At 43.5% G+C, this 26,470-nt stretch overlaps 1 protein-coding gene and 2 long non-coding RNA genes across 4 annotated transcripts in view; 2 read left to right on the top strand and 1 right to left on the bottom strand.

Moving 5' to 3' along the window:
* The window catches only part of LOC117831947, a 45,469-nt gene that overhangs the window by 18,045 nt on the left and 954 nt on the right, over positions 1-26,470 (bottom strand). The gene's annotated exons all lie outside the window — the stretch shown is intronic.
* On the top strand, positions 644-23,524 carry LOC117831950. Its single transcript, XR_004635114.1, has 3 exons — positions 644-711; positions 10,829-11,046; positions 23,420-23,524. It is a non-coding gene; the product is annotated as an uncharacterized LOC117831950 (long non-coding RNA).
* Positions 17,270-20,105, top strand: hoxb4a (homeobox B4a). Its single transcript, XM_034710857.1, has 2 exons — positions 17,270-17,831; positions 19,605-20,105. Exons 1-2 carry the CDS (start codon positions 17,351-17,353, stop codon positions 19,883-19,885), a joined length of 762 nt encoding a protein of 253 aa, XP_034566748.1. The 5' UTR covers positions 17,270-17,350; the 3' UTR covers positions 19,886-20,105.

Below are 26,470 nucleotides of genomic sequence, written 5' to 3' on the forward strand. Positions count from 1 at the left end.
TCACTTTTCTCTAAACGACCTCCCTTTCCGTCCTAACGGAGGCCGCTCCCGGCCAAATTAAGTTACCTTCGCCCAGTTTCCAACTGTAAACAAGCAGCTGAACTTTTAAACTCACCGGCTGATGCTGCTGCTGATTCTCTGCTCACACACGGCTCTTTTTCTTAGCTGATATCTGGGAAACCAGGTTCTACTCCGAGCCTCATCTGGACACAGCCGCTATCTCCTGTCTCCTCTCTGTGTGTATGTGTGTGTGTTGAGATATTTTTTTTAAAGCTAACCCCCTTCTGCTTTGGGCCAAACTATAAAAAGAAGGCAGCTTTGACATTTACATGTCAAACGGATGAGGGTTTTTATCTCCAAGTTGGATCGTAAAGATCAGGCCTGCCTCAGACTGATACCTCTCACTGGCTCTGCTCTGGTCACGTGGGGTCCATAAAGTTAGTTTTATGGTTTTGGGGAGTTGACAATGTACTATATATTTCACATTCTAGAAAGCAAGTGACGGTTTAACGGCTTCGCGGGGATCCTAAAGGGGTCAGTAAAGTAGAGACAGAGCGGGAGAGGGAGGGAGTGTGTGTGGGTGAGAGAGAGAGCAGGCCACTACTACCGGCCGCTATTCCTGCTCCGGTTCACACGCGGAGCCGGGAGCTCCGGTCTGTGCCGCTGTGGACGCTGGGAAAACCCGGTGGAGAGACTGAGCCAGGACGCACAGTAAGTAGTGTTTGAAGGTTGCCTATAAGTGGGGGCTAAGTAGAGAGGGGAGGGGGTGAGGTTGGTAAAGGGAGAGAGAGAGGGAGCAGTGTAATTACCGTGTCACTCACTCTCTCTGCACTGCAGTTGTATTAACGCGTGCTGTAGCCCCGGTGTATGAGATATTTGAGATTCGATGTTGTGGCTGCATGGCCAAGACCTCGCAACGGTGTTGGCGTCACCGATTGAGTGAGATGTAACGTGTGTGCGCGAGCCAAGTGGTGTGTACTTTTTGTTAAGTCCCCAATGTATGCGTGTGTAGCTGTAGTGCATGCGTAATGATGGCGCACTGGCACACAGATGTGGCACAGAAAATTGTCCAGAAAGAAACACAGAGGGGCAAACTTCCCTACATCCGCAGTGTGTGTATGGGATTCTCATTTCTTGAAGTTTAATACTGCCTTGTTTGGGGGCTTGAGCGATGCTTTCAATGAAAGGCTGATGAAGAGACGCAGGGCAGCAGATGTTGTTGGCTGTTTACGTGGTTTTTGAAGGTGTGGAACTGATCTGACTCAAATGTTTCCTGTCCCCCTGGATCATGGGGAAAATATATAACCATCAAGTTGAGGAGAGATTTCACATTTCATCTTAGAAGGCTTTTATTGCTGCTTTTTTGTTGGAGAGGAAACATTTCATATCACTGCGCGTTTGTTTTGACACTTTTACGCACGCACATCGTGTTCGTAAAACATCTTCAATATGGGATTTAGAGCTGGAAAAAGGCCCGTGTGTGCTAAGATTAACAAAGAAGTGAACAGTCAAGGACATACACACACACACTCAGACACTGAAATACACACAAGCACGGCATGTAGAAATGTGCGTCCTTGGGCACAAGAAAATCTTTGTCATCCCCCACCCTTGCATTTTCCAGGCAGGATGGGTGTGAGTGTAAACGCGTCGTGGATACAAACATTCCCAAGGTTCATTATCAGAGTCCTTGTTGCTACTTTACGCCATCGCTTTTTTGGGCTTTTCTTTGACATTCAAAAAACATACACTCCCACATGATGTTAAACCCCTGAAGATAACACATCAAAATAAGTACTAACCTAAAAGGCCTCAAAACATCCAATCTAGAACAAAACAAGTTAAGCTTTCATGAACTTAAAAGTCTGTCAGGAAATATTTCGCTAAAGTGTGTATCCAACTGAGGAGACATTAAAACTTTAAAAATTGTAGGAAAAAATATTTTTTTGTCCACAATCATGGCACGCTCGTAACACTTTTGAAAAATGAAATAACCGCAAGCACTGCGCTGTAGTCCAGAAACAAAAAATGGTGTCAAGCTACTTTCACATTTTGAAAATTGAAGACTTTCAACACGTGAGACCAAACAACCAAAGAACCTTCCAGTCTGAGTTACCAGCAATACAGACTTTTGTAACAAGTCCTGGCACGCAGGACTGACTGAACAATATTAAATATTAAAATAAAAAGCCCTGCTAATAAGGTAGCGTGACACCACAACTCTCCATTAAAAACTTAATGGGCTTCAATGAGGCGGCTTTTATACTAAACACCAATGAAATGTGATAGCAGCACTGACAGAACGCCTCATATCTCAGATATCCGATCAAATACAGACTGATTTAAGATAAGATTTAGATTCAGCAGCTCTGGTCACGGGTTTAGGATAATCACAGAAATAAACTGTATGTGTACAAGCAAGGAGGTATTCGTGTTTCTGCAGGATATATGAATGAACATGTCAGAATATTTTGCTAAATCCAGTCTTTGAAATCCACAGGCTCGTGATTCTTTTGATATCTTTTTAACAGTTTAACAACAAATCAGAAGGGAGACATGAAACTTTATGATGTTATGGAATACATTTTTTGAAAGCCAGTGAAGGTTATCAGAGTGCATTGTATGTCTGTAAATCTGTATTAGTCCTCACTCTGGTTCCCTCTGATGTCTGACGCGGGGCTCGAGCTGTCAAAGAGGCCGGCTACCAGTCACGCGGCACCGTCCTGTCCTCCTGGCGCACACTTCTTTTAGCTTACATCCATCATATAAATTGTTTAATGTCTCGTGTCACGGCGGAAGATCACATTTCGGTGTTTATATAAAAACGCATTAAAACATCCACACACTGCAGCGTTACCAGTGCTGCTAAAAGTCATCTGTTTGTTTCTCAGAGCTTCAATTGTCGATCAAATTAATGACGTCACAATTTAATTAATAGTTTCCTTTTGTGTAAAAACCCAATCAAAACATGGCGCCCTGCAGAAGAGGCCGACTAGTAGGAAGTTAATGGAGAACTGGCTCATTCCCAATTGTGACACAGCAAAAAAAGGGGAAATATGATTACACAGAATTAACTATGGACTAAACTCAATAAAGTCTGAGGAAAACCGTGAGCTACGACTGAAAGCTTTTAAAGACGGAGAAGTGGACCTTGAATTAAATAGTGGTATAAATGTGGGTCTAGTTTAAGGGAGATCAATTGTCGATTTGCTGCATTTTGTTTCAATTATCTGTATTTTAGTTTTATTTTTAAGTATGAACTTGTGCCTGAAGTTATGCCCATTACTATGATATCATTTAAAAGTACATTTATATTTTTATCCGCTTAAATTAATTAGCTGTATCCATTTCCCTCCCTTTTAATAACTAGTACAGTGTTTAACTCAAACTGAAACTCAACCTGCTCTTATTTACAGTGAGTACTTAACGTTTGAGAGCATTTTTCCTAACCACGACCGCACAGTTAATCCTCCGTCCTCTGCACAGCGCTAATAAGAGAGGAGGATTGTGCTTTTCGGAAGTCCCTCTCTGCTCTCAAACTCTCATTTGTTATCATGAAGCAGTCCGCCTGCTCGATGCGTTTTCAGTCTGCGGATTCCTGCCGCTGCCCTCCGCCATCACAGAGATTTTTCACCAGCTTCACAAGAATGTTATTTAGACTCACGTGTGGGATACCATAAATTATTCAGACACCAAAGGTGGGGTAAAAAAGGAAGACAGTAGAAGTCTTCCACTCTGTAAATCTCTCTGTAAATACAGGAAATTGGTATTTTCATGTTGATAAGACTTAAAATCGGATGCTTTTGGTATTCAAATATGTGCTTCTGAAATAAAATAACTTCAAAAACATAGTTTGTATGATTTAAATTAGAAGATATGTTCATGTCATGTAAACGAGCACAATAATTTTCTTTTAATTGCAGTCTTTAACTTATAAATCCAATTAGCAACTTTTCAGGGTCTTTTAGAGGATGTGTGTTTTTCCCACCGTTTAACTCATATTCTTGAATTAGCAAAAACATTCAGAATTTTTTCTTTTCTTGGAATAACTAAAAATACTTGACACATATAAATTACATTAGCCACATTTAAAGCAAATCTCCTCGCATGTTGATGCATCCAGTACCTTTTTTTTAACGAGTGCGTATTTACGCAGTCGTTTTTCTCCGGTTTCAAATAGTGTTTACTCCGTCTGAGACAACACAACGGTGTGTGTGTGTGTGTGTGTGTGTGTGTGTGTGTGTGTGTGTGTGTGTGTGTGTGTGTGTGTGTGTGTGTGTGTGTGTGTGTGTGTGTAGATATGTTTGTAGGTAACTATGTGTGTGTGTGTAGGGCCTTCAGTCCTTGAGGAAGTTTCATTCCAGTAAACAGGAAGGCGAGAAAACTCCCCATTTCATTTTTCATCAACTTCCTCCTGTTAATGATGACACAGGAACACCCAAACCAACCCCTAAGACCCCCCAACGCACTCACACGTACACGCACACATTTATATACACACTGGGACGGGACATGACACGCGTGACACACACATAGTTCCCTTTCTTGTGGGATAAGTAAAGAGTCTGTGACATGAGGGCGCAGCAGCAGCTCTGTATGGTCTCTTTTGTCTCTGCTGTCGATGTGTGTGTGTATGTGTGTGCACGTGTGTGTGTGTGTGTGTGTCATCTGTTTTCCATGTATGTACACAGGGCAGCTCCTACATGCAGAGCCACAGCTTTATGCGCATTCTGTGTGTGTCCTATGTGCTTTGTGTGTAGTGTGTATTGTGTAGTGTGTATTGTGCATTGTGTGTGCGGGCTTGCAGCGCCTTTGAACCTGTCCGGGCTGTCAGGAGGGCTGATTCGGGCTTTACAGTCTCTGTGTTGCTGATGAGTGGGGTGAGTAAATAAGGCGACGGGCCCTTTTCTTTTTCGCTGCGATGCAAAGGTGTGTTTGTCTGTGTGTGGGAGAGCCGCGCGCTTTGTGTGGGATTGAGTGGGGTGTGTTTTGTTGTGTTTAGTGGGTTTATATGCAGGGCATGAGAGAGCTGAGGGAGAGAGAGAGGTGAGTGACCCGGGCATGGGAAGATCCTGTGTGTGTTTGTGCAGAAAGCACCAGAGTGGAACATAAACGCTGCTTTTCTCTGCAAAAGTCTGATCGTTTGAGGTGATTTCGTTAGATCTGGGCTGTTTGCTGCAAATTTAAATCCTCACAGAAGCTCATTTAGTGGAGTGGAGCTATAAAAAGTAAGGATAGTCTATATAGAAAAGCAAATTACCTGCTCCTTGTCTCCGACATCCCTCTCACACACACACACACACACACACACACACACACACACACACACACACACACACACACACACACACACACACACACACACACACACACACACACACACACACACACACACACACACACACACACACTACTTCCCATCTTCCCCCCGTCTGCAGCTCCTCCTGTGATTGCTTTACGTTTAAATCGACATTTGCGGAGCTTTAATGTCTCGTGCATACTGATCGGGGTGAACCGCGCGGCCATGTCTCATGAATAATGCACGAGCAGGAGTCACCGCGAGGTCAGCAGACAGGCTCGAGCCATGCACTGCAAAATGAGACTGCTGATGCGCAGGCGCAGGAGGTGACAGACATGTCAGCTTCAATACAACACAACCCCCAAAACATGCGTGTTTGTTTGTGTTTACTTTAACAACACGAAGGGAAAGGATCCAACAACTGGATGCTTTTATTGGTGGGTCTGTGTTCCTCATTTCCGGGTCAGCAGAGAGGGAAGTTTACCTCAGACAAACAAAACAACTTCCACTATTTCAATCAGGCTGCTGAGAAAACACACACTCACACACAGACGGACGTTTTAACCAAACCAGTCATCATACATTATTGTAGTAAGCACACAGTTCCTCTTGATAATACATATAAACGAAGTCAGGCCGAGCAGAGATACTAGTGAATAGTTAATGTCACGAATCTGCACCGATGTGATGAACCAGCGCTTAAAACTAGATAACAGGAAACTTTATCTTGATCAGGTTATTAAACGTCCCTCAAAAGTGTGTGCAGTCAATAAAGCGTCTTTGTGGAGCTGGGAGAAGTGGAGTAAACGCTGGATAATACCAGAACAGGTTTTGTTTGCTTTTGCGATGAGTTATAACAAGCTGATGACCTGCAAATATTTAAAGACGCTCAGGTCAGGGGTGGGCTTTATATGTTTATTTTTCAGCTTTTGTTCAACGATTATTCTGCACAACACATTTTAAACGAAACACTAAACTTAGATGTTGGTTTAAGATTCATTTAATACAATGAAAATATAATTTCTGTCTTTAGACTTTGGTATTCGTAAAATTAAAAAAAATAGAATAAAGTATTTCTATTTTTAATCCTCCGATAGTGTTTATGCTGCTGTTTTTGGATGTTGTCTCAGCAGTTCATCATTTTGCCGGCTTATTTGATGCTGTGGGAACACATCCCTTTAACTTTAACACAATGAATGAGTTAGACACTGAATTAAAAGGTGGCTTAAAGTTGTAGTTGAAAGACGCAAATCCATTTACAAAAATAAACATTTGCATAACTAAACTGTTTTAACTCAGGCTCAAATTGGGAACGTAATAACCCGATTATGTTCAAACACCATTTTTGCGAAATTCTGCTCTCTATTCCTTTTACTGTTGCATGCATCATTGGGTATATTTACGTAATTTCTATGAGACAGAGCTCAAAAAGCTGATCCACTCAGCGCTGTTTTCAATATTAATAACGAATTCTGCCCCAAGTGCCTCAGGCCTATAACTCAAAAATATCATATTATGTTCACTAAATGGATACTGGTCTTCTATATAATATAATACAGTCAATATAATAGGTCAATTAATATCAAATAAGTTTAGTTTTATTTTTGTCCAGAAACCGAGCTTTAGTCGTCATTGTTGAGAAAGTATCATTAAATATGATGTGACTTCTGAAATGGACACAGTGTCTAAAAATGAAGCTCATTGTGGCTTTCAAAGACGCCTCTCTTTCATTTCTGGGATCATTTTCTGCCCCAAAGTAAACATGATAAGCCGGCCCCTGCTAGAGTTTAGGTGAATCGACATTTCCTTCTTCCAACGTGTGCCGGTGATTTATTTTTTTCAAGAGAATGCAGCTCTCTCGCGTCGCCACCAGAGCCCGCTTCAGACCAATAAGAATCTGGTGGAGAGCCCCAGCGAGCCCCATAGAGTCGCTGTACCTCCCTCCCTGCACGCGTCCTCGCCCGTTTGAATCCTAACCGTCGATAACCTGTAACAACCTCCCGCCTCTGGCTCACTGTTTAAATACACAACTGTCAGAACTGTCACCGAGTTTCTCAAGATTAATTACGAGGGGAAGAAGACACACAAGCCCGTCAGAAGGTGTGGGAGATAAAACAGCAGTTTTAAGGAGGAACTGCCGATAAATATGTGCTCTTCTTCAGCTGTCTCTCAGCCTTTTCCGTGCCTGAGGCGAGTCTGAACAGCAGCACCACTCCGGGTTATTATCACGAGGACAGACGTTGTGGATGTCCGAGCTAACAGCAGCGTACAGCAAGAGGTTCACCGAGTTGAAGGGTCAAAAGTTCACCGTCGTGCGTGAGTTCCGCCCTCGCCTTTTCACTCACTCCCCTCCAGACCAATCCCTGTATGTCAAAGGCAAAAGGGGAGGGAGGGAGGGAGTGAGGGGAGGATGGGTGAGAGGGGCAGAGGTGGGGAGTGGGGGGCACAGATGAGAGAAATGATAGCAGAAGGCAAAGGAGAGGTGAAGGCCTGACCTCCTCTTCCCTTCCCCGGTAACAGAGACAAAGCTCCTACCGCCGCGGCGCACACAGGGAGAGATGAAGGGAGAAGAAAGGCAGGAAAAATGAAGGGGAGGGAGGTGTGGAGGAAAGGGGGGGGCGGAAGGTATTCGGTGACATGGAGGTGGGTGGGTGGATGTCCAGGGGGGTGCAGGTGTTTGGCTACACATTTTGTTCACACCGGCTAACATTTGTATTTCATATGGGGGGGATTTTCTTTTCAAAGAGTATTTCATGTTTCAAATTTGTGCCTCAAGCTGAAACTGCTGCTGACCTGCAGGGAAATCTGAATAGCGTTTAAAAAGGGAGACAGGTAGTGAATAAAAAAAACAATCTTAATGCATATAAGGCTACATTTTTAACATGTCCAAGAGGAGGGTCTTTTTTTGCAATGGATGTTTTGAATTTACAAAAGACCTGTTAACAGTGCCGTGAGTTTAAAAAAAAGCCACGAGCCAGCTGAACTATAAAATGCACAGATCTAATAGTGTATGGAACCATTACAACACCTTAAAAAGGCCACTGAATAAAATGCAATTCATAAATAGACCATGTAAAAACGAAGGAGGCCATTTAGTATTTGTTGAAATAGATTATATCACCACCAATGAAAGTAAATACATCATTTAGGTAACAACAGCGCCGCTGTACATGTCTCTGTATGTGTGTGAATGTGTGCGCAGAGGTTTGGGTTAATAAAGAGGGGATTTTTAACTCGGAGCACACAGCTATTTATATTCCCCAAACCATTTTGCAGAGGGACTTCAGCTCTTCCTCTCCGCAGTCTTATCAACACCTCGCTGTCAAAAACAAACTCTTATCTTGCTCACTCTCCAAAAAATATTACTCTGCTTATCTGATTTTTCCACTGCATGATTAATGTGTGCACGGCCCGCCTTACTTTAGCTGAGAAGAATGAGCCGCAAACCTTTTTCCTTCTCCTCTGCATTCCTCTCTTTCTCATTTCATTTCCCGAGCTGCAATAATAGCCACTGTTGAGTTATGAAACCAGTAAGCTGGTATTTTTTTTAAAGCCACAAATTTACGCAAAAAATAATAAAAAATGATACATTACAGAGAACATTTAATCATGAAAACACCGCTCATGTAACAACCACATTAATACACATCGACTTATTTCAAAACTACTGTTTAATATTTGTGGGGGACACTTGCGTCATGTTTCTCTTGGGGTAGATTTAAAAACAGTTGGGCCGAGGTGGGAGAAAAATCCAGAAAAAAGTGGACTGAATTTAAAACAGAACCTAGTTCTGGAATGATTGAAATCTTTGTGCATTTTCTCCATTTCTGGCTGTTAATGCCTAAACACTCAGCGGTTCAACTGACTCAATTTGGCGAATCATTTCGAGCTCAAACAGAGCAACAAAACACAACGCCTGGTCGTTTTTAAGTATTTGGTTTGAGCTTTGTTTAATGGTAACATAGCGACAGAAAGGAGGGGAAATTAGAAGAGCAAAACTGTAATCCACTAAAAGCTTAATGTAGTTATTGACGTAAGCACAGCACAACCCCTCACACACTTATAAAGAAACACACACGGACACACACAGCACAGAAAAAGGTAATGGCTGAATAACCACGTTACAGATTCCATCTTTCTCCAAAGGTTCATTCCGAGTTCAACAAATCAATTCAATTTAAGCTGCAGCGCGCATGCGTTACGCGTGACAGGAGTTCTAATAATCTATACCATTTGCACATGCAGGGACCCTCTAAACGTCACACACGGAGAGCACACTATTCATCTCTTTATTGAGACGTGAAATCTACATTTACCAAAAAATATACAAGGTAAAAAATGACTCAAACTGCATCGAATCGATAATAATACACAGCAGATTTTTCCGGTGAAACGATGCAACCCATTGACAGTAGAAGAAGTAAAATGAGCAGGGAGAAGTGTGGACATATGGCTGCAGTTAACTCGATAAAAATCTCTCTTCAGGCTGCAGAGGGTCGAATAACATCGATATAAATCCACCTGATACCTCTGTGTCTGTTCCAAAGCCCGCTAAGTAGACTCAAAACGGTTGTTTATACGAACTAAGCTGCAATGCAACACATTTGTTTCTGAAATACTTCATGAATATAAGCCTGGGAAGTGGTGCTGCGGTTTTCTGCTGCGGGCTCTCATGTCAGCGTGCGCACGGGTGTCATTTATATTTATACAACAAAAGGAAAAGGAGAAATGATCCTGGATGAAAAGAAAAAAATCTGTGTGAGAGGGAGAGAAAGAAAGAGACCCCCTCCCTCCTTCACTTCTACTGACCATTTTTCTTCAAAGTAATGACTCCAACTCGATTTAGTCTGACGGAGAGAGAGAGAGAGAGAGAGAGAGAGAGAGAGAGAACAAAATGACAGAAAGATGGGAGCAAAGAGAAAGAGAGAGAGGTGGAAATGGCATAAAGAAAGGGTGTGGAAAAGGGAGGGGGAGTAAGAGAGAGGGGGGGCTCGGCTGTGTTCGGGGTGAACGGGAGGTCAGCGCGTCTGTCCAATATTAAAATGTGTACCGGGGACGCGGGGTGACACGCCTCGCCCGTTAAACAAAGAGTGTGCCAAACTGGCAGATTAATTTGAAAACTTGAGTCCGTGCACACACACACAACACTTAATGCCTTAAAGAGCCAACAGTCTTCACAGCAGCCCTGCTCGAGCTCCCTCAGCCCCAAACGGCTCGCTTTTACACTGGGAAACACGCGGCACGGTCACCGGTGAGGTGGGGTTTCCTCTGTCATTTAACGCAGCTTTGATCTGGTTTTACGCGCGGTTCGTCCGGTCTTGTTCGTATTTGTTTTCGTTGGATTATCACCGTTAGTTTGTCCTAAAATGCTGCGTTATAGTGTTCATTCAAAGGCGGATTCGGTTCGGATAAACAGCCCTGTTTACGCACACCGGAGACCGGAATGTGTGCGTCTTTGCGCGTGTGCATGTGAGCGGGGGTGTCCGCGGAAATGACAGCGCCTTTTCTTTTCTCTTTTTTTTCTTTAAGATACCACGAAGAATCCCGAAGAGGTCACATAACCTGTGGCGTCGGGAGGAGAGAGAGGGAAAGGTAGAGGAGAAAAAGGAGGAAGAATTGAGCACAGCTGGGGGATTAAAGAAGAAGAAGGATAAGGAAACGCAGAAGAAGTGATAACGAGGAAAATGGTTGAAATAGATGTCACGACGACGCGGGAAAGGAGAGGAGGATTCACGAGCTACAGAAGAGTGAGTACACAAAAAATCGTCTTGTAGAAGAGGAAGCTGCTCATTTGCATTCCGTGTGTGTGTGTGTGCGTGTGTGTGCCTGTGTGTTAGTGTGTGTGTGTGTGTGGCAGGTGCTTTGCCCACGCTGGGAGGAAGGGGCAGACCACGTGTTGCAGGAGCTGCCCCCTCTTCCTCTTCCCCCTGTTTTTTAGACAGTTCAGTTTATAATTGCCTTATCGATTATTATTATTTGATCGATTAAGGGAATGATGAACTGTGTGTCGCCTTTGAAAGCCCCCTCACTGTACCATCTTTATTTGCTGCATAATTAGACTGAGTAAGACACTATGGCCTGCAAGAATTCAGGTTTCATTACTGACATTTTGGCGTTAATTGGCAGATAGATAGATAGATAGATAGATAGATAGATAGATAGATAGATAGATAGATAGATAGGTAGATAGGTAGATATGTAGATATGTAGATATGTCGATAGATTTCTCTAGCCCTCACACACACAAACACACTATCAGCAGTGCACAGCTGCCTAAGGTGAAGGCGAGGTCGTGGTCAGTGGGAGGTTAAAGGTCACGCTGGACAACTTTCTCCCCTAAAGCCTTGAATTTAATCAGTTTAGAAAAGCATTTCTTCAGATTTCTCATTCTTAACTACTTTATAAAGCTGATGGATCCATGCTTCATTGTTTTTATTTTCTTCTTAAATCGCTGTCTGTGCAAAAATCTGAAGAGAATCTGATTGTATGAAAATGAATGAAAATGCTGATCATTGTTGCAGCGGTTGTCACTCAGCTGGAGCTTTTCTCCGGTTTGTTTTAAATCTCCTCGTCTCCAGATTTGTGGTTTTCTGCTGTTGGTTGCATATGAGGCGTTTTGCATCACAAGCTTGTGTGTATAAAAGCTGTTTATTTAGCTCCACTGATGCTAATGTGCTGTTTCTTTCATATAAACCATTTGGAGTGAAACGATCTGATTCCACAGGAAGTGTTTGTTTCTTTTAATGCTATCAGTACAAATATTGTGATAACGCTGTTCATCCGTCATATTCATAATCTTCCTTATTATTCTCAGAGGCTGTTTATTTGGATGTGTATTTGAGCTTATTTAGCATGAGGTGCAGCGTGAGTTTCCTTCATTTTTAGTGTTGTTTGTATTCGTTTATTGACGTGAAAGACACAACAAAATGCTGAATGGATGAAAAAGGGACATTTAGGGAAGATTTAACGACAGAAAAGCCATGTCGCAGCGTTTTTGCCCATTTTGCAGGAGAGTCTTGGACTTGCCTGCTGTCTGTTTATTTTTATGTTTCCAAGTTTTATTTTTACCTGCCAGGCTGCTACATTGTGACACCATTTAAGTCATTTCTCGGCCGAGCTTTCACACACAAAGCTTTTCCAGAAAACACCTTCAGATTAATCCTCTCCACACGGAGGGACAGGCCTGTGCAGAGCTGCATTATTCCCTCCTGCGATATTTTGCATGACAATAACCAGAGGAGTAGAGCGAGATGTATTTTTCAAACTGCACAAAGGAGCAAAACCACATTTCTCTTCTGCGTCTCTGTCCCTGTAGCTTTTTCACCTCGGTCATAATTCAGAACTCTGACAACTCCGGCTGCTCCACATAATGACGCCGTTTAACCCTTCAATATGGTCCGTTTTAGTTTGCACTGCGAGTTAAGGCCTCTCTGGAGATTTTTTTAAATTAAGGTTACATTTAAAAGACAAAAATGCAAATCGGCATTGAAATATTATTATTTGAAAAGTGCAAACACATGTCAGAATATTAACGGAATGATTATCCTGCTCGGTCGTCGCCATTTTATCCCAGATTTCACCCTTTTAGAGGTTAAAAAAATCAAAATCTTACCTGAATACTCGTTTAAATTTATCCCATACAGGCTAGATTTTAATCCCAGTTTTCTCAGAAGCAGGGAGCTGTATCTGCAGCTTTTCTTTAGCTTAACTGACAACAACACAGAACCTCTGATGGACAAACTGGTTAAAAAGGGTCGTAAATTTCTGAGTAGGACTTTAAAGTTATTTATTCACCCCGGCCCTCTTCCGCTCCCTGAATATTTTATTGCTTTTAATTTCACCCCCTCCCTCAAAAAAGAAAACCTTTAACTTGTGTGTGAGTGTTTGTTTGAGCTGTAAACGGAACTGACCCGCAATAAAAGTCACATGTGTAAATCCAGATGCGCTGACCTTTTCCTCTCTCTGTGTCTCTGTGTCGCACTGATATCACAGCCAAATGTTACAGCAGAGGCGACCCGTATTTTTTATTTAACTCTGCAGCAGCTGCACGTGTATTTGTGCGCGTGGGTAGAAAACAAGCCAGGCTGGTTTTTCAAGTGAGGTACTGCTTGAATCCCTTGCAGCTTGTATTTATAATATTAAAATTAAATGAAGGGTCCGGTTTGTTTGGGATTTTTGAAAAGCTATTTCAGCAAAGTGGTAAATGTGAACAGCATTTTAGTGCCACGAGGGCGTTCCGTTTTATTTTCTTATTAAGCACAAAAAACCCATCGGGTGTTTTTCGTTACTTATCACCTAAAAAAAAACGTCTGAGTTCGTCTCCTGTGGATCTTTGTTGTGCACATTGACCTCTACCTGCAGCCGGAAACAAAAGGCTCCCTCCCTACGTGCTCTCAAAGGCTCCTGCTGACAAACTTGACAGAGGTGAAGGGAAGTGCTGCAGTCAGACTCAACACACCTTGATCGATACCTGAGATGACCCGCAGCAGAGTGCGAGGTCAAGGTGACATGGGGCACGCCCACACCTGCACACAAAAGAATAGAAGAATAGAGATACAAAAGAGAATAAACTGGGTTGTATTTGAGCTGGGAATTACAACTTGGCTGAACAGAAATAGAAAATGAGAAGAGTGGAAGCAGACTGAGGGTGGCTCTTTCTGCTCAACGCTGTTGCTGTATGTTCTGGTGATGTATGAGCAACTTTTGGAGGAAACGGTGAACAGCAATATTGCCTGCAGCGCGGAGGGAGTGTCGGTGTCACAAAATCAATGTGGGAGCTGCACAGACCGAAAATTACAGGGAAAATACAGCAGCAAAAAAACACGTTCATACTGGAAAGCGTGAAGAGATTCAAAATGCATCACAACATTCCCATTTACTGATCCATTTTTATTTCATTCTCACTCTGAAGGCTTCTATTTTTGAAGGCCTCTTGTAGTCACGAGTGTTTTATTTTTTATGAGGCGAATACTTATGAATCGTTAAAGAAAGAAAGAAAGAAAGAAAGAAAGAAAGAAAGAAAGAAAGAAAGAAAGAAAGAAAGAAAGAAAGATTAGAGTGCAGTAATTTGGTGTGCTTATGTGTGTGGCTGAGTCACATTTTAATCCAGTTAAATCAGACTTTTAGAGACAGACTCAATTCATTTAGCGCAGAGGAGGGACATTTATTCATTTATTCATCGGTCCATCCATTCTTCAGTCAGATGCTTCTGAATTATTTTGATAGCAGCGTGTTTCTCCTGCCAACCGATCTGTCTTTTCTTTCATTCACTCGTGTTCATTCTCGTGGATCGGTCCACGCTTACAGCTGCCAACTTTTACTCTTCTTGTTCTCTTGGATAATTAAAGTGAACGCAGTTAAATTCTGTGTGGTCATTACGTGGATGGAAAGTTTTTGGGTTATTTCATTTTGAATGAAAACCTTTATGGATGGAAAATGGCCAGAGGAATACAGCTAGTAAAAAGATGGTGGTGGAGAAAATGGTATCAACGAAAGAGGCCTGATTTGCTCTCAGAATAATTGTAGCAGGTCATAGAATTTTGACTTTTAAAACAACAAAAATTATGTATTTGACATGATCACTTATACTTAGAATTTCCCTGAGTTCATTGTACATTTTTACTCTTCCTCGGTATTTATTTACTGTTTTCAGAAACGAAAAAAATGTATCTTTTCAGAGCACATTCCCCTAAAAGAAATAGGCCTTTATCATTAAGGTAACTATTTATCTTTCTGTTTTCCTTTAAATCCTTAATATAACAATATAATGTAAACTGGCCTTTAAGGCTGTTTTGACCACACCTGTACCTGAACATTCCACTCCCTGTATTAACGATAAACCCGGGGAGGATGTTTTTTAAATGTTTATTTCCCTGTTTCATCTCCGTTTTATTTAATCGCCACCTCTGACTTACAGAAAGCGTTACAACTCTATTTCCCAGATGCCTCCCAGCAGTATGGGGGGGTCAAGGGTCGGAGACAGTACAGATGGATGGAAATTTTCCAGTGCGGCTGCGACAGGGAGTTTATGAAGCAATAAAGATGTGTGGACGGTGCGAGCGCGTGCCTCCAGAGAGCCGCTGTCTTCTATATCTACCCTGTAGATCCGGATTTGTGTAAAAATCATTACAACAATCACAAATTCGCTTCTAGGGGAGTATATAGTGGATTTAAACACGACGGCAGCGATGGATCCAACACAGAGGAGAGGCCTGCAGCTGCTATTAACGGCCTTTATCTTATTATCCGCGGGTTTAGACTGAGGTATAAAACAAAGGGTGGCCGTAAAGGTTTTTTTTTTCAATTGTCCTGAGTGTTTTTTTTTAATACTTTTAATGTGAAAATGTATATATTTTTTCCAGTCCATGTGTTTATCTCGATGCGCCTGCGTGTTGACTCTTTCTCCTCCAAAGTGATGAAAACTCGTTCAAACTGTTTCTGTACTTTTTTTCGATCCCAGTTTAAAGGCCAACTCCAGGTTGAATTGGACTCTTTTTATTTATTATTTGTCTTGTTGAAAAATGATGCGCTCAGCTCTACTGTTCATCTTGGGGGGCTGGGTGGAGGCAGAAAGGTTTCGATTTAGAGACGGTCAATTTTCTGGAAACAAAGGACTCGCATATCTCCATCATCTTGCCTGTGTGTGTTAGAGTGTGTGCGCGCGTGCACCTGAAGTCCTGATAACAGTACAGAAAGTGCACAACACTTCCTCCGATTAGGAAACCTATTCTGTTCTCTCCACTGCAGTGCTTACTGTTTTACAGAATATTTAATGTTTTGATGCTACTCACGTAAATACAGTGGGCCGATTTGATGCTATTAAATGTAGCTCACTGTATAATCGGTTCAGAGAGGATGCTGGATGGAAATAATAATTACTCGTATACAAAGCAGCGTTTTGTTTGTTTATGTGTCCCTCCTGTGCGTAAAAGAAGTTAGGGCCCTTTGTGGTATTTTATTTCTGATTCAAAGCAGTGCGTGAGAGTGAGTGTCTGAATCAGGAAAATGTGAGTAGCTTCTGTGATGATGAATTTTATTAAAAAGTATAAACAAAGAGCTTTGTATTTCTCTGCTCAAGGGCAAACACAGCCGAACATTTCCGAAGCTGCATGTGGACTTGTTATGCTGGTGATGTTGATATCGGAATCTGGAGGGAAATGATTCCTGTTTATTCATGCAAGGCAGAGGACATTCTGTTTGATGCTGAATTAACATGCGAGGAGAGTCCAAATGTGGAATGTGCGCGTGTTGGAGTAAAAAGGTGCAGGTTTCTCGTCCCTAATGCAAAGGTCCACCGGTGATTTAGGAGAGCGTGTAACCTGAATTAGTTGATGAATTTTCTATCGATCCTAAACAAGCCAGATTTATCTCTGACATGGGGCTGCTGGGTGGCCGCTCTCCCACTTATTAGCGATTTGGAAAGAACAGGGAAGAAAAAAAAGAGAAAAGCTCTGGCAAGCCCGTCTGTACACACACACCCAAATATACACGCAGAGGGAGGTGCAGGCGCCACTTTAAATCCCCGCGAGCGCTTTCTTTTTTTCTGTTTGCTTTATTTTTTCTATGTGAAGCTGCAGCCAGACGCGTAACAGGGGGAAAGGGTTCGTTTGCAATAAGGGAGGACTTGTCACTCGAACTGTACTCTACTACTTGTGTGTGTCCGTGCGCGCGTAATGGTCGTGTTATTGTTGTGATTCTCTGGCTGCTTACGACGGCATGCGTAAAACATGTGGTGGAGAGACGTTCAGAGAAAGGGGCGCGAGGAGAGAGACGGGGCGCGAGAGGGGAAAGTATTGAATGCCCACAAACTGAGGCCATATGATGATGCGCGTGCGGGGGCCGTATGTGCTTAATCCCATTTCCTTATCCGGGGTCCGTCCTGGTGGCGCGCTATTGGCCGGCTGCTGTCACGTGGCTTCTTAACTTTGTTCACTTGACAGAAAAGTAGGAGGGTTCAACGGAACAGGAATAACCGAAGAGTAAAGGGATGAGATATAAATTTTAGTTATATATTTTCAGAGTAGGTGCAATTCCACAAAAAGACTGAAATTAATGGCCATGAGCTCCTATTTGATCAACTCCAACTATGTGGACCCCAAGTTCCCCCCGTGCGAGGAGTACTCTCAGAGCGACTATCTGCCCAGCAACTCTCCGGACTACTACAGCTCCCAGCGGCAGGAGCCCGCTGCCTTCCAGCCGGACTCTCTCTATCACCACCACCAACACCAGCACCCGCACCACCCGAGCCACCAACCGCAGCAACAGCGAGGCGAGCCGCCCTACACGCCGTGCCAGCGCACAGGGCAGCCCGCCTCGGTGGTGATGTCCCCGCGGGGTCACGTTCTCCCCCCAGCCGGGCTGCAGACTACTCCCGTCCCGGAGCAGAGCCACCGCTGCGACTCGGTGACACCCAGCCCGCCTCCCCCTGCGTCCTGCGGTCAAACGCCCCACAGCCAAAGCACTTCGTCCCCCTCCAGCACCCGTAAGGACCCGGTGGTGTACCCGTGGATGAAGAAAGTCCATGTAAACATCGGTGAGTCTGCATGCAAACTTGTTTCTCTCTCTCTCCCCTCTCTGCCTCGCTGCCTTTGTGCGCTCAGCTAGGTGTCCACCGTCAGAATCTACGGCTTCCCCTCCCTGTTTCTGTTAGAAGAACACGAGTAGCCCTTGGGTCAAGATTTACGATCGTCTGTTTGCAGGGCCAATATAATTACACCCTCCATAAATTTTTATTACACCTCTCCGCTGAGGTGCCTTTTGAAGTCCGATCTCCGGCTCGTCTGCTCTGATTCTTCGCCTTATGACAACACAGCCGAGCCCATAAGTTAGATTTTATGCTTCTGTAATTTGATTTTAAGTGGTCTGCTTGTATAAACGGTGTACTTTACTCTGTCGAGCCTTCCTTCCCCTCTCGTTGTTCAGGGGAGGGAAAGTTTTATGGCAGCTGAAATATTCATGTTTATGGAGTCAGCCGTAAAACTCTAATGTAGAGCCGAACTGCTCCAGTCCATTATGGCTTCTCTGTGATGGTGTAATAGACTTACAGCCTACTGCGAACTGGGAGAACTGGGGCGTATTTCCACGCGGCGACAAAATGCCACTTTCACAAAGTCACCGTATCGCATGTGGCCGTTTACAGGGTAAGAGTCTTTATTACATGCTTTTATTTCTAAGTTATTGTGTAGGACCGTGTGTAGGACCGTGTTTGGCTGCTGCTCTGGCTGTAGTTTTAAGGATTTGTTGAATCATTACCAAGACAGCCATTCAGTGCCGCCGTGTATCTGCTGCACCCCCCTCTACAACCTTTATTCTCTACTAGTTTATACAAGACAGACAAAGCTGCCAGCACTGCTATGGGTGCGTGGCATCTGTGCGCGAGACCACCGAGAGAAAACTACTAGTGCCCTCGCTCGTTGCTGCTCGTGCTCTTTTACGCATCTATACATTTCACGCGCAAACGTGTCATAAGGACGTGGCCCAGATTTGCCCTCAAATCACAACATTTGGACACCAGCGTCAGGCTGGCTGTGCGGGGAGGATTCACACCGCCGCAGGGCCTGAAGTGACACCTGACAACATGTGTCCACAGAAAAAAAAACCCACCCTGCAGATTCTCAGTAACAAACTGTAAAATAAGCGAGTTCACACGTCCAGCTGTAACAGCTGAGAGCTAAGAGAATGAAGATTTCTCGTGTGGAGATTGAAGGAGAGCAGCGTTAGAGGGTCTGCCAAGGTTACAGCCATTTTGTGCTTCTCACCGTGGGTCCAACCGCGGGGGTCAGGGATTTAAATCTCTCAGTCAGAAGCTCGTTTTGCATGGAGGTTTTTTCTTCTTTTAATGGGTGGAATTGTAGTTTGTTACAACGAGACCTCTGTCTGGTATTGTCACTGCGCAGACGCTGATATGATTTACACAATCTGTATTCTTAGTGAAAGGCACTATTGTGCCAATCACTGCTGCTGCTGTTACGTCGTTATGTCGTAAACTGGGGCCAATATGTTATTATTTATAACTGTCTTATTTCTATTTTTGTATTGAAGATACTTTTAGTCGAAGTCTGTTCTTAAGAATGATTTATGAGTACTATACGGTTTTTAAATAATGATAATAGGAGAAAAGCCACTTCTTAAAACTAATAAACAATGATTACAGAGGTATATAAATAATAATAATAATAATAATAATAATAATAATAATAATAATAATAATAATAATTACTATTGTCGTCGTTATTAAGCTTGTGGTACATTTGATCGTGTATGTGAAATGCTTTATTGATCAGTCTATTTCCTTTGTTCTCCACAGTGAGCACGAACTACACGGGGGGTGAGCCGAAGCGCTCGCGGACGGCCTACACGCGACAGCAGGTTCTGGAGCTGGAAAAGGAGTTCCACTACAACCGGTACCTGACGCGCAGGCGCAGGGTGGAGATCGCGCACACGCTGTGCCTGTCAGAACGGCAGATCAAAATCTGGTTCCAGAACCGGAGGATGAAGTGGAAGAAGGACCACAAGCTGCCCAACACCAAGGTCCGCTCCGGAACAAACAACAACACAAACTCCCAGAGCCGCTCCGGACCGCTATAGCCCGGTTCTGTAGCTCTGTGGCTCACTTTGGCCTCCCTGATTCTGAACTGAACGCCAACGCTTGTAACCACCGGAGCCGCACTTTGGACCGGATTAAGGCTTTGCTCTGGAAGGAGGGATGTTCAGCCCTGATCTATGCTGATGTTACTACATAATAATATGACATTATGACGTGGGAGGGGAGGGGTGGAGGGGGAGATTTCCTATTCATAAAAATGAAATGAACAAAAGAAGGTGAAGAAGACTGAAAGAAAACGATGCTACAGTTTCTCTGCTATATCCCTTCTCTCTCTTTCTCTCTCTGCTTTTATATATCAGTCTTTTTATACCCTTCCCTCTCTCTCTCTCTCTCTCTCTCTCTCTCTCTCTCTCTCTCTCTCTCTCTCTCTCTCTCTCTCTCTCTCTCTGACTGAGCATTAGACTGCAGGTTGGGGATAATGTGCCCGCGTGCGTGTATTTTTTTTCTATCTTTCTGAGACTTTTATTTTGGTGAAGATGGATCCTCGTTTTCATCTTTAATCATGCCAAACTCGGGCCCCATTTGTCATGTTTACTCTGCGGGTACAAAGCAAAGGGGTGAACCACGGCTCTGCCCATTACCCCCCGCCCCACACCCCTTCCCCAAACCTGCACCCCTCCCACCCCACTCACACGCGCGTAATAAATGGAAGCATCGTTTCGTCACGAGCAGTATTCTTACACACATGCTCATATCTATTCTAACATCCAGTATAACCTCCGGAATGATCCAGAATGACGCCATGTTGTTATAATTATGACTGTTATTATTTTTCATTTTGTTTATGGAAAAATATAGCTTTTGAAATTTAAATTGTAGTTCTTTTTGAATTCAGTGTTGATTGTAAAACGATACGAAAGACGAGGAGCGTTTCTGTGGTCCGTTGATTGTTCATGTTGTGTTTTATGTTATCAGACTGACAGGGTGCGTCACGTCAAATAAAGTGAATTTAAGGTATTTTCCACTACAAACAGGGTTTATAAAGCTGCCTAATTAAAGAACAATAATATTCAAACCAAAATCCTGGTACAAGTAGCAAGAACACGTTATAAACGCAGCACTATACGATGTACTACCTATTACCTCAGTTGTACTTATATAAATATATTTTTATCTTTTTGCTTTCTTCCTGCTCGGTTATTGAAGTGACGGCTTTTCGAGCTTTTATATTTTTGAAATTGTGTGACAAGTTATTATAAAAAAAATTATTACTGCAATACAATAAGCTCTTCCTTTCTTGTATGTGGAAATTTTAAAGAAAAAAAGTAATTTAATTATTAACATTGTTGTGGCCGGAGACGTTTTGGAGAACAAGGAGCTTTTTTTCTTTTCTTGCATGTCTGAATGTTGATTTCTTTGTCTCTCTTTTTTCCCCCCTCGCACATTAAATGCGCACACTTCTCTCCTCCTCCTCTCAGCTCTGTCACCCTGTGCCACTTTTTAGATATTTTATTCTGCAAGTGTTTTGAATTGGTGTTATTTTATTTACATTCCAAAGATCCGTTTCCATGATGATAATAACATTGATGGTATTGTTGAACATGTGTTACCTTCTCCGATATGCAAGCTGCTCCTCTCTCTGCTTCTGCCTCCTCACTGTCCTTCCTATTATTTGTAAATAGTTCATAGAAATTTAAATAAATGGCTAAAAAAGTAGACCTTTCTGTGTAACTTTTCTTTATTTCCTCACTCTGAAAATAGATTTTTTTTTTAAATGCGGTTAAATGTTTAAAAGCCTGAGATTGTGGGTCATTGCATGCTTTAAAAAGTCTCCAGTTTTAAATGTATAGTCAAGTTGTACTGCTTTGTTCTTAAATTCCTTTCCCTCGTTGATTGTGAGTTTATAATGTTGTGTTTTCTGTAAGACTTGTTTTCAAATAGCTCTCACAGCGCTCTTTCCTCTTACTGAAGTTTAACATTGAAATATGTGTTTAAATCATGCATTCACGCGCTCCCACGTGCACACATACAATAAATAATTTCATTTAATTTCACTGTTGGTTTTGCCTACAAACGCACAGCGACCTGTCTGCAGGAATCAGCAGCCTGCGATGATTTATCTGTCCCGGCCCTGACTGATCTTGGTACATTACGTCCTGTAATCTCGTTTTAAATCACAAACCGTCCCTCCGTTTCACTCTCGTTCTCCCGTTAATTTAACGGCTGCTCACACGCGCTTGCACCGGTCCGACACAGAGGATGGGACACCCCCCCTTCACCACCCTCATCCTCTCCCTTCCTGTTCTGGTTTTGCGAAAAAAAAACGTTAAATAGTTTTTCGGTTCGTGGTCTTTTAATGCTTTAATGAGTGTAATTCGTGCACAACAGTTTTTTCCCCTCCTATCAGTGTTTTCTGGAGCGAGGCTGCACGCGCATGTGTGTTTTATTTTTTATATATTACAAAAAGGGAGCGGGCCGGCGCCATAGCTCAAACCCTGACAACCAAATAGATAATCAACAAGACGAATGGCTTCTTTTGTAAGGCGCGGCTCCCGTATTAATTTTCATTTTCTTTTCTTAGAGCAGGTATCGAAAAATATAGAGCACGAGAGGGGGGAGAACGAGAAAATAGCATTCCTCTCGATGAACTTTAAACAAAAAAAGTGTGCCCCCCAAATTGGTCCGCTCGTATTCCTCGGCCCAGAGAAGATTCCCTATTACTTGTTGGTTGATTTCTCCCTGGGCCTCTTGCCACAGAGACTCCCCCTGCCCATTTATCTGTTTTCTTCCTGTTTATGAAAGGCTCCCCCAGCGCAGAAGCCGCCCTCCTCTCGAACTGTACACACACACGCAAACATGCACACTGCTCCAAAATAGAAGCCTAACATGTATTCTCAAACATCTCGCAGTTTCATTACTGCAAAAATCAATTTTCATGCTTTTATTTTATTTCTCTTCCTATTAACAACTCTGCTCCAAACTGCACAATTTCACTGCAGCATGTGCATTAATTTCCAGCATCATAAAACGAACCACATATATGAAAAAAATCGTCTTATATAGTGAACTCTATAAGCTTTAATACCCTCCTGCATTCACACAAACACAAACCCTCAGGCTGTTCTTCTCTGCACACTAGATAATATTCGTGTCTATATGCTGTAAATTTCACTACACACCAATTGTCCTATATTGGAGCAGCTAAACAGACACCCCCATCCCAACATTCACACACATATGTGCCTCCACAATAACCCCTTGAGCCCTTGAGCACCGGCAGTCCGAGGTAAAATAAATGAATTTGCGCGCAGGGTGACACGTGCACAATAAGGAATCCTTATTCTTTTTTAGCCTCCTTTATCAGCCGCGGCCTTCTGCTGCTTCTGTGAATGGGAGCAGATTTTTGTGAGGATGCCCACCCCCACAGCCTCTCGGAAAAGTTCACCGCCATTATTTTGTGGACAGGACAGCGGGGACGGCACCTCAAGAAAAATGCGAGAATTATACAAGAACAAATCATTAATCACTTGTTCTTCTTTAAACACTTCTTCTTCTTCTCTATTGTCATCCGGCAGCCACACACAAGACCCCTTCTGCCAGGAGAGAGAGACAGACAGAGGAGGAGGAGAAGAAGACGTCTTGGAAGACACTTGGAAACCCCCCCACCCCTACTCCCCCCTCCCTCACACACACACATAAACACTCATACACACACCTCCCCTTCCCACCCATCAGCAAGCTATTTTTTACACCCCATAAGTATCCTAGTATAAGAAAAAAACTTTTTTCTTCCTCATTGGAAAGAAGAAAATCCTTCCAAAGAAACTCCAAGAAACAGTCAGAGAGCCGTCGGCGCGCGGAGGAAGATGGCCCGCAGGTCGCTTCACGTGCAGTTTAAGGTAAGAGGCCTGGAAACTTCATTTTGCCTTCTCTCACTGTCTCTCAACTGTGTGTCTGATGCCTCGCTGGCGTTTTTATGGTTTTATTGCCCCCTGCGCATTTGGCGAGGTCAGGCGAAGGGGTCTTTTATGGCCGTGGGGGGCTTTGATTTTAGCGCAGGGACTTTTGGTTTGTGCTGGAAAGTGTGTGAGTGTGTGAGGGTGTGTGTTTGCACGATGACGGGCTTGTGTTGTTTTCCCCAGAGTTTGTGCAACTGTTTCCGTCCCCGTTTGCTGTGCTGGTGTCACTTCTGTGTCTGTTTGTCACGACGAGGCCTGTCGCCTCTTGTGCATCTGTTTAAATGTGAGTTGTGCGTATTTACGAATGGATATGTACTCATGGTGGCAATTTATATGCTCTGTGTCCTACTTCCACTGATTCAGCTGGGGGTGTTTTCTTTTGTATGGCTTTTATGATGCAACTGGATATAATACTGGATGTAGTCTATAGGCTAGTATCACTTCAGGAAAATTCACAAACGCTGCAGCTAATTTATGACAGAACTCTCCACGTGAGTTATTCCCGGTTCAGCACACTGAGCTTATTATGCGTTTTTTTCTTGGCTGCATTTCTGCTATTATAAAGTGTTGCTGTGGCCTAGGCCTATAGCTTTTAATGAGATACTGTTGCATATACTGTATGTGTGTACGTGTGTGTCTTCAACCAGGTGCACACAGGCGATGGAAATTGCTGCAGGAATATGAATAATACGGGGCTCAATTGGAGAGAGAGAGAGAGGGAGAGGGAAAGAGAGAGAGAGAGAGAGAGAGAGAGAGAGAGAGAGAGAGAGAGAGAGAGAGAGAGAGAGAGAGAGAGAGAGAGAGAGAGAGGGATGCAAGGGGAGTAGGGAGGGTGAAAAGAAAAATTAAAAGAACTGAGGGGGGAGCGCTGGTTAATGGATACTCTCTCGGTTGCGCTCCAAAACAATTTAGCTCGAAAACAAACGATCTGAGCGACTTTCCAAATGAACTGCGAACGATCGCCGGTCGCCGCACGCGCTCAGGCCTCCGGTATCTGCTGAGGCGAGCAGCAGAGGCCTCAGGAAGCGCACTCACTCCTGTTTGACCCCGGCAGAAATCAATCTACCCAGAATTAGAAATACAGGGGGGCAGCGGTTCTGGTGGAGGGGGTTCTGGACTCTCGTGGGGATGCAGCCGTGGCGTTATGTGATGCGTGGAGAAGTGAGAGAAACGAATGAGAGAAATATAAGCGGCGGGTATTGAAGGAAAGACAGGGGGAGAAAGGCTGAGGGAAGGAGGAGGAAAAATCAATGGTCATGCAGGGCAGCAGAGTGGCCAAGCTGCGGCCACAGAGGGTTCAAACAGGGGACACGTTATTCTGACCGATGAGGTCCACTGGCTCTGAAGCCAGAGGCTGACCCGTGCTTACCCCCACGCACACACACTCACATACATACATAGCACTCGCATACCCCCACCACTCCTGCACCCCTTGACCTCACAGGGCTGTAGGACCCTCCACTCCCTCGGACACTGCCAGACCTCCGGAGCCCCCGGGCCACTTAGTCATAACAGGCCGAGTTCAGGGCACTGTAACCCGGGGGCACGGCGGCGCTATCTCCGCTCCCACGGCCAGACAGACAGCTAGACAGACAGACGAGTAAGCGAACCACCTGGGCAGGGGTCATATACAGGCCACGGCTGACTGACACTGTGTGGTGGTAAAAGAGGCCGAAATGTACACATTACTTAATTGGCTTAGAATATTATCAGCTCTCTTACTTGCACAGATTGTATTTTTGAACCTTGAGACTTTTTCACTTTTATTCCCACATCTATGGAGGAGCTTTTTAGATTGATCCCACAGCCCATTCTTGAAGCAACAAAAACTGGGACTTGTGAGACATTAGCTGCTTGATTTGGTGAGAGATGGTCAGCTGATGCAGCCGGATACTGAACAGTGTTTGGATAATATTTACACTATGGGCTCAGTGTAAACACATCTGACCCTCCTACTTTGGTTTCTGAAATGATACTGCCTTGTCTATTTAAGCCCCAGGCTTATTTTCACTCAATGCTGCATTCAGGAGGGGATTTTCTAGTGAGATATGTATGTGGATAAGCGCTCAGTTTGTTAGAGAAGCTAATAAATTACCCAGGATAGAATGGTGATACAGTAAAACTGGATGTGTGCAATTCAGTGAACTGTAGCTACCATTATTTATCAGCTGGTGGCTGCTGGTCATTTTCCAGCCTGGTAACCTAACCTGCAGCTGGGAGGGTGTGTGCATGTGTGTGTGTGCTGTTGAGCACTGATTAATCAAATGGACAATGGCATATGGAGGGAAATGCTCCTGATTAGTTTAGTTTCAAAAATGTTTCCCACAGTGCAGCTGCGCATCTTAAAGTTAAGATTTAACAGTCTTTTTAGACCTTCAACACTTGATTGGAATATCGTGAGTCCGGGGTTTACTGAGATTTCATGTCACAAACCATTCAAAGTAGTTTTAATATCAGTCTGAATGCAAATGAAAGTGCTGTAATTCATTCAGACTCTCATACAAACTTATCTGATGGTTGACTATAGTGGGGTAGTTCATTGCTGCTTTGCTGCAGGTCTTATCGGTGGTGCTTGTGGTTGTTCTTTTGGATTAACCTGTATCTTGTTGTTGATATGACCATCTTCTTAAGCTGCAGTATTTCATATTTTAGTTATTGTTGTTAGAA

This window comes from Notolabrus celidotus, chromosome 20 (genome assembly GCF_009762535.1).
Source record: "Notolabrus celidotus isolate fNotCel1 chromosome 20, fNotCel1.pri, whole genome shotgun sequence".
In the NCBI taxonomy this organism is placed as follows: Eukaryota; Metazoa; Chordata; class Actinopteri; order Labriformes; family Labridae; genus Notolabrus; species Notolabrus celidotus.